An 8,223-nucleotide genomic window follows, 5' to 3' on the forward strand; every position below is an offset into this window, starting at 1 on the left:
CTCATCTCGACATCATCCATGAGTCTTTTATCGGCGAGCTGTGCAAAGAATAATCACACGCCAAGACGTCATGCGCTGATGGTGTTGACGAAGTCGAATTGTGGGAAGTCCTTGCAAAATGCGCCGGTGGCCTCGCTTGGACATGGCCCGCGTATACTTTTGCAGCTTGCTCCTGCTGCATTAATGCATTGTGACCCTTCGGAGGAACAGGGCCGGCTCCTTTAGAAACGCTTGCCGCCGTCCAAGAAGCTGGCCGCATGAGACGCTTTCGTCGAAGGCGACAGATCGTAGAGCCGACATTCTGCTCCACCAGTATGCTCAATTATTAGCGAGCGTAATCGCCATATTGAAGCAAGAAGAAAGAAGAGTTGGAAACGCGATATTGTCATATCCTATGTAAGAAATTAAAGATAAGAGAACGTGCAGCTTATTTTCTTGGGTTGCGCAGTTGCTAAGATAGGTTGAGGGTGGACCTGAGGATGGATATTGTATCGGAGGTGTTGATGTGAGGACGGGTCCATTCTGTACTCGTCCATGACCCAGCAAGTTTTGGTACCCCTGGGTGCTCTGCCCTCGTAGAAGACCAGAGTCTTTCTCAAGGCTGAGAAGTACTGATGATGACTCTGATGATCATGCTCATGATGATGCTGCGCCCTCATGGCGCTATTATGCTCATGGCTGCCGGCATGCAGTAGCGTGTCCGTGCCAGTGGCCTTCCAATAGCCGGTCGTGGTGCGGCGAGTGGGCCTCTCCCCATTGCGGAACCTGCTAGAACGAAGCACAAAGAAAAACCAGTACTCCGCCGGCTCATGACAGTCTGTTTGTGCCGCCATGGCTGCATGCAAGGAGTAAGTCCGTATTAAACGCACGGGCCACTGCGATCCAACTCTTTAAAAAAAAAAAAAAACCTTTACAAGATAAAATATGCCGAAGATGTCTAATCATGATTGACATACGATCGACTCAACCCGAACGTGACTACAATAAAATTTCTGTATATTTCTACCAATTAGAGGCAAAAATGAGTAATAACAATAATCAAAATGATGGATAACTTTTAAATGAGTAATAACAATAATCAAAATGATGGATAACTTTTAATTTTTTAAAAAATAATATGGCCATGATGCAAAGGTGTAGCAAAACAAAAGCAAAGCAACCAAAAATAAATAAAACAATACAATAAAAAGCGGTGTAGTGAGAAATAAAGTATGTGTGTGAGATTTAAGGCAATATAGCTTATATGTTCGTAATATGCTAGAGTAATGGCCACTGATTCTTCCTAGCTTTCAGGGCTGGTGATGAAAATCAGTTGTAGTAAACATTTTTGTATTTGAAAAATAGATTTCAACAGAAAAATATACTATGGATTTCGATTTATATAAGTAAAAAAGGGCGAGGATAGATTTTCAGGAGATAAGGCTCCAGGAAAAAAGCGAAGAGGTGGAGACGGGAGAAGAAAAGTGATAAACCCCGATAACAAAGGTTGCACGTGTGCACTAACGTCAAACTTCTCTTCTAATACTCATAGAACTTATGTCTTGTAAAGAAAAGGCCAGCAAATGATCAAGTCTTACGTTAATTTCTTTCTCATGTTGGTACCTTTTCAACAATGGAAGCTTAATAAAGGTAAATCCATGGCAATTAATCACCTTGCCCAAATCATTACTTAACGCAACACTTGACAATCACAAGGCACTTTTGTTCATTCTCTATATAGTAAAAAAAAACCATTCACTAGATAATTTCCTAGATATAAATGAACATATCTAGGAAAAGTGCAAACTAGAGAAAATGAAACACTTTCCTAGATAGCTAACTAGGAAATACAATGCATGGATTTTTCTATATAGGAAAATTTATTTATATAGTAAAAATTTCCTATATAAAATAATTTCCTACAAGGAAAAAATCTCCTATGTAGGAAGATTTTCTCTATATAGAAAAATTTGCTTACATAGGAAAAATTTTCCTATATATGTAAATTTATCTATGTAGAGAAATCCATGCTTTGTATTTCCTAGGTAGTCTATCTAGGAAACTGTTTCATTTTCCCTAGTTTGCACTTTTCCTAGATATCCTTATTAGATCTGGGAAATTATATAGTGAATCCATTGTATCTCTGTCTAGAGAATGCTTATTAGCTTATCCTCTAGATAGGTTATGCAAGTGAATCATGAAAGGTGGGGTGCCCAATTAAGTGAGGTTTTCTTAATGAAGGTGGAAGCAACCATGCTAACACGATTTAAATGTTCATTCATAGCTGGTACTGCATGTTAAACTCTGTAAGAGATCAATGGTAATGAGCTTTCATGACTGTGGTCATGTTGTGCCGAATGTGAAGAAAGTTATCAACGCTCTTGTCATGCTGGAGGCTAAGGGCATTTAGCATCCATCATGCCCATAGCTTGATTGAGTTATCCACACAATGGCTTACAGTCTATAGGTAGACAAAAATGTATCAAAAACAATGTAGGAGACAGATTCGATCTTTCCATGTGTCAAAAAACAAGGTAGAAAAGATGGCAGGTGTAAGCTTAGAAAGAGACAAGGTAGAAAAGATGGTAGCTGTAAGCTTAGAAAAAGGAAGTAACATACCTTTCCCCATCCTGCTAAGAATTTTGTCTGCATGTCCAAAGCACGAAAAAATGCCACATGAAATTTAGAGGTCAGAAAAACTCATAAACTAGAGAGGAGTTAATAAAAGCATAAGCGAGAATACAACTCAACTTCAAGGTCAAGCAAAACCCTTTAGTGAATGAGCGAAATCCATGGCAAATCAAACCACATATGAGCTTATGTAGAAGTGAATCAAGCTGCCAAGTTGTAAGCCAAGATGTGGTGTAGAATTAGCAAGTGTCATTACAGTGGGAAGTAATATTTTCTCCAAGCAGAAACATGTACTGCCCATCTTTGTCATCTTCACACCAAGGGGATTGAGTCCTAGGCAACTCCGTTCACATAGGCATTCAGAGGAGCAGGACTGGACCTTGCTCGAGCAAAAGTGCCCCCTTCGTCATGCCTTTCATGCTCCGTAAAATGATGCCCACTGTTGGCAATAGGCTCGGCCTACACAAACCATCCAACGTCCATGTTCCACCATCATAAACATACTCTTTTATAATGAGACCCTTAACCATGAACAAATCAATACCAACATATTTAATGTTGATTAAAACAAGCCATCGAGAGACATGCCTACTATTGATCTACAGCAACAAACCAAATCCCACCTTCTTCATCAACATGGGGCATTCAAAGATTTGTCTTAGGACCAAAATGGTGCCCAAAAGTACTCATGTGATCAGTATAGCACAATCAAAATCCCTTGTCTATAATTTGCCTCTTCGTTGGGCTTGGCTAGCGCGGCTTGTGTTTGTTGGAATGTCAGATGCATTGACATGCTTGTGTTTGTTGGAATGTCAAATGCTAAAGGTTCCCACCTACAACATATCCAATCTAATCAGAAAAATGAATCGTTTAGAATTTTACAAAAAAAATAATTTGAAGACTGCAAATTACAAGGTTCAAATACGCACAAAAAGAAGTCATGGATGAACATCGATAAAAGCATCTCCCACAGTTCCTTTCTTTCTGTGCTACTGTAAGCAAGGAGCATACTTGCTGACAGTGGTACATCACTGAGCCTTTACATACTAATGATTGCATCACAGTTATACATACTATTAAAAAATTTCAAAGAGAAAAACATTTACTAGAAGCTATTCAAAGGTTGGGAGGGCTTGAAAAATCTTCCATGATTTTACCTGTTGGATTAGGTGCTGACCTTCGATCTTGATGAGAGGTCCCTTTTTGGTTAAGCTTAGAGCTGTTTTGCCCAATGTTAGCACCTCTATTTCCAACATGCCCTCCCCCTGCAAGACCATGCAAGCCTCATGTCATGCTGCAATAAAGATTGTCAAAAGATCATACATGTTGATGAGGTCAATTTGTGAATGTGATGACTTGATTGACCCTGTATCCCAGTTTCACATAGTTCAATCAGCTCCTTTAGGATGGAGTCACCACCTCCGACACAACCTGCATGCAAAACATGAGTTAACAAACACAAGTCACACATCTAAAATGTTACAGGAGTTGAATAACACATACAAGGTTATCTTCCCAAAAACCTCTCTTCTAGGTGCAAATGATTCTTGAATGGTTCTGGTCTTATTATACAGCTAAACCTTCAATACACTACTTTTCAACGGGTTTCTGGCCATCAAATTTTTTTTTTAAGAATGTAACTTTATCAGCACATCTGTAAAGTTCTTTGTGTGAACCATTTTCCACCAATAACATGGGCCCAGATGTTGAATGGGTTTCATGGCATGTAGCATAATAATCTAGACATGTGGATATTGTCCTTATTATTACAGATTAATAAAGCCTCTAAACATGCAAGGTAGATCTGGGCACAAGGTAACTCCTTTGAGGCTTGGCAAGTAGAAGGGAATGGGCTGCCTGGCTTCCTCATTCCCCAAACCAGATTGGTTGGCTACAATTGTTGCAGCCCAACCAGCGAGGTCGGTTGGCCAGCCCCCTCTGCTACTCATTCTCACTCTTATTTAACATAGCCCTCTTACTCTCAATGGGTCTTGCTCGTAGACCACCTATGAAAGCCCTTGGATCCCTCCTCTTAAACCTGGGAGTTGAAGGCATGCTGACTTTGGTCAAGCTAGACTGCTCCTCCTTGTGGTACACACAAGACTTGTGAACCTGTGTTACCCTCAGATTTTGGGGCAGTTTTCCAATAAGAAATTGAATGAATCGCACTCGGATCTTTAGCCCATTTCTGCGTGTTCTCTTCCCTAGCCATGCATCACTATGCTAATACCAACAAAAAACAACCATTATTATCAAATCCTGATCATATCTAAGATACATATTAAAAACAAAGTTTACCTTGGGGCATTTAATACTCTTGGACTAAGTTAAATTTGCCATGCGAATGTCTTTTTAAATTAAGGCTAATTCCTCCCATCCGCCGGTGGAACAATGGGGAGTCTCCCTCGTTTGTTTCCGGCCACTTCAAGACCCAGCCACGTCACTCGGACCCATGAGAGGGGCTCTACGTGGCATGCCAGCACAACCTTATCGGCCATCAGACAGGCTGTGTGACGAAGAAAGGAGGCTACCATCCTTGGCCAACTCTATGGCAGTACTGCGTCTCTAACGAACAACAAGAAGAAGCACACTCTGCGAAACAGTCACTGCCATGGCTTCACAGACAGGTAGAACAGCTGTGGTAGGTTCCGATACACTATCATCATCAGAATTATCAGTTTCTGCATCTTTGCGAACCTTGCCATCTGTGCTCGGACCTTCTCCCTCCATTTTTCAGTACTCTTGCCTCGTCCGCACAGCTCATTGTGATGCAAAGAAGTGCTCCTTTCTTGGACAGAGAAATGTCCTGTGGAGCCAGGATCCAACAGGTTCGAGTTTTAGGGCACAGAAGAAGGAGGCTCCCATGCTCCCCATGGCTGCCCTTGGTGGCCTCCTCGGAGGCTTCTTCAAAGGTGCAGATGCTGGAGAAGCTACTAGGCAGCAGTTCGCGGCCAGCATTGTGGCTGTGAATGCACTCGAATCCACAGTTTCCACGCTCTCCGACCACGAACTCCGAGGAAAATCTGCGCAGTTCAAAGAGCGTGTTTGTCGAGAACCTCTTGATTCCATATTGCCTGTAAGTTTTATTATTTCGGTATCTGCTGCATATAGAGAGTATTTTGGCTCTTAGAACATGGTCTTTGACATGCATACCTGGAAGTTACTAGCGAGAAGCACCTGCATAACGCATATTTCCAGTCAGTACATTGAGTGATGTGGCAACAAAGATGATTGATAAGATGAGAAAGGTTCTCTGGGTCAAACAGAGAAAGCAAGCCACAGAATTCCCATGGTCCTCCTTCACTCTCCTTAGTACCTTCGGGAACTTCCTGGGAAAGAATGAGATGGAAATTAGACATATATTATATTCCACAGATAAAGAATCAAAAACTCTGTAATTTAACCGCATGATTTTCACCTGGTAAGCAACAGCCAGGGCACGCAAACCCCTTTCAGCATACTGATCAATGATTGTATGCACCTAGTTATGTATTTCATTTTTATTGTGTGCTAGTTCTAGAATGTGTTCCGGTGCTCCCTTTGTGGCACGGTGCATTTTTCCATCAGGTGTCAGATAAGTAATCGCAGTTCGTTTGTCCACAAGATTGAAAGGAAGGAAGTGAACTTCCTGAATGCCTTGCCTAGCTTCTTTTGGATCAGCAAGCATACTTACAATAGCTTTGTCTATAGCATCCTGCTCCAGATCACACAAGTTATGGTAATTACATATTAAGGAAAGATTAATGTTGATCAGCATATACTGCACTCCCATCCATCTCACCTGATTTTCAAGACGGGAAGCTTGAACTGCAGTCAAGAGGACAAGCTCTTTGTTTGCTTTGGGCAAAACAACTTCAATAAGGTTTCTGTCCACTGTCAGCTCATTGAGAGTAAGAGTACGTGTCTTGTCAGAGCAGAGAATGTCCATTCCAGCAAGCTCCTCAATTGCAGTCATGCGCTTTACAACAGCCTGTTAGCATCACAGTGAGATGAGCTAACAACAGTTGAACTTTCCACACTTTGACTGCTGTCATGCTTTTTACTCTTTCAGCAATTGACTGTACAAGTAATGCATGATGCTACCCCTACGCTCTGCAGAGAGGTTTAAAGTGCTCTGTCATGCACACAAGGAAGTGCTCTATTAACAAAAGGAGACAAACACATATATTACCTGGTCATCTTGCTTATCGGTGGAATCCCCATAGCCATGCCCACTGTGCTTTCAGTCACCATGGCCATTGGCTCCCATGCTCTTAGCTCTAGTGAACATCACAATGGACTCACCCATGATGCCCACTAGGATGATAAAGAAGTAGAAGTTTCCAATTTTCCTCAAAACCTCCTGAAAGTGGCCAAGATTCTGTGTGGTGTAAGTAAGGTGGCATGAACAGTGGCGATAACAAGGGCGTCTATCTCTCCCTGCTTCACAACAGAGCCAGAAAAGGCTGGCCGGGATGCTTCGTTCATGCTGGAAGGCTCTCTCCTGTCATGGCGGACTTGTCAAGCAGTAAAGGATCACCATCTAGCAGCCTACAATCGGCTGGCACGATGTTACCAAGCGTGATGTCTCATTGGGAAAACACACGCTCTGAAAACAAACAGCAGCACTAAACCTCTTTTAATTTGTCTTAATCTCTACCTGATAGTGGCCATCTCGCAGCACACGGGCACGGGAAGACGATTCCGACAAAGTCCTGCCAATCGGGCACCAGCTTGTGGTCGCCGTTGTCCAGCACGATGGCGACGACGACAGCCATCTCCATGACCCATGACAGGCTAGCTGGGGGTTCCACATGAACTGGAAGAACTTACGAAGCTCGCTCTCCTTGATCTCCTCCAGCTAGCTTGTTTGGCGCCCCATCTGCTGCAGCCTACGCGCCTCAGCCCTGCTTTTGTACAGTCTAGGACGTGAAACACCTCCTCCATATAAGCCACGCTCTTCAGCATGTCACCAGCAACACTGAGTGCGCATCCTCTGGTTCTTGCCGTTCAACTCAACCAAGGTTAGCCGAAAGTTAGGGTTTTTTCATTATTTTTAATACAAAATTTACACACCACTCTCTCTCTCTCTCTCCCTCTCTCTCTCTCTCTCTCTCTCGGCTCTTCTCCTCTCTCTAACACCTCTCTCTTATCAACACACGTCCCTTACTTTCCCCTCATAAGCACACATGTCCCTTACTTTCCCCTCTCTCTCTCTCTCTCTCTCTCTCTCTCTCTCATGAACACATGCATGTCCCTTACTTCCCTCTCTTAATGCGTGATTAGAGTCATGGAAGCTGAAGATTCTATTGGCCAGATTTATACACGTCCCGTACTCCCCTCCTTCTCTCTCTCTCAATGATTCTACTAGCCAAATTTCATCAAATCTCTCTGCACCAAACCAATATACATGAAATCCAGTCAAGCCAATGTTTCTTTCATACATTCACCATTTAGTATTCTTCTTTAAACTTAGATTTTTTAGTGCAAAAATTCAAAGATTAATTTCTAAAATCTCGTCATCTCTAGTGACCTTAGCTTTGATCATCTCAAGATGTTATAAGCACTTAGGACTAAGCTAGGACTTATTCTCAAAGCACTTAGGACTAAGCTCTCTCTTAATTGTAAGCATGA

At 42.3% G+C, this 8,223-nt stretch overlaps 1 protein-coding gene, 1 long non-coding RNA gene and 1 pseudogene across 9 annotated transcripts; all 3 read right to left on the reverse strand.

Moving 5' to 3' along the window:
* Positions 1–2,240: 2,240 nt before the first annotated feature.
* Positions 2,241–5,071, reverse strand: LOC147616802 (uncharacterized). Of its 7 annotated transcripts, none has more exons than XR_015262561.1 (4): positions 3,540–4,901; positions 3,234–3,459; positions 2,599–3,069; positions 2,241–2,490 (listed from the first exon to the last, which is right to left on the reverse strand). XR_015262561.1 is itself a non-coding variant. In XM_086777859.1 (4 exons), the coding sequence occupies exons 1-4, from the start codon at positions 4,079–4,081 to the stop codon at positions 3,444–3,446; spliced, it is 318 nt and encodes a 105-aa protein (XP_086633985.1). In that variant the 5' UTR covers positions 4,082–4,901; the 3' UTR covers positions 3,427–3,443. The 7 variants fall into 7 exon arrangements, 2 of the variants coding, with proteins under 2 accessions (XP_086633985.1, XP_086633984.1); XM_086777859.1 differs by lacking the exons at positions 2,241–2,490; positions 2,599–3,069 and having other exon boundaries at positions 3,427–3,459; positions 3,540–3,647; positions 3,788–3,875; positions 3,976–4,901; XM_086777858.1 differs by lacking the exons at positions 2,241–2,490; positions 2,599–3,069; positions 3,234–3,459 and adding an exon at positions 4,909–5,071 and having other exon boundaries at positions 3,464–3,656; positions 3,768–3,875; positions 3,976–4,041.
* A 104-nt stretch (positions 5,072–5,175) lies between these two features.
* On the reverse strand, positions 5,176–6,577 carry LOC147616803 (uncharacterized; annotated as a pseudogene). Its single transcript, XR_015262451.1, has 5 exons — positions 6,392–6,577; positions 6,029–6,304; positions 5,764–5,939; positions 5,308–5,684; positions 5,176–5,246 (listed from the first exon to the last, which is right to left on the reverse strand). The product of XR_015262451.1 is annotated as an uncharacterized LOC147616803 (transcript).
* A 208-nt stretch (positions 6,578–6,785) lies between these two features.
* LOC147616804 (uncharacterized) lies at positions 6,786–7,647 on the reverse strand. Its single transcript, XR_015262566.1, has 2 exons — positions 7,250–7,647; positions 6,786–7,093 (listed from the first exon to the last, which is right to left on the reverse strand). It is a non-coding gene; the product is annotated as an uncharacterized LOC147616804 (long non-coding RNA).
* Positions 7,648–8,223: the final 576 nt, after the last annotated feature.

Source organism: Cibotium barometz, chromosome 38, assembly GCF_041138505.1.
Source record: "Cibotium barometz isolate CiBa-2024 chromosome 38, ASM4113850v1, whole genome shotgun sequence".
NCBI lineage: Eukaryota > Viridiplantae > Streptophyta > Polypodiopsida > Cyatheales > Cibotiaceae > Cibotium > Cibotium barometz.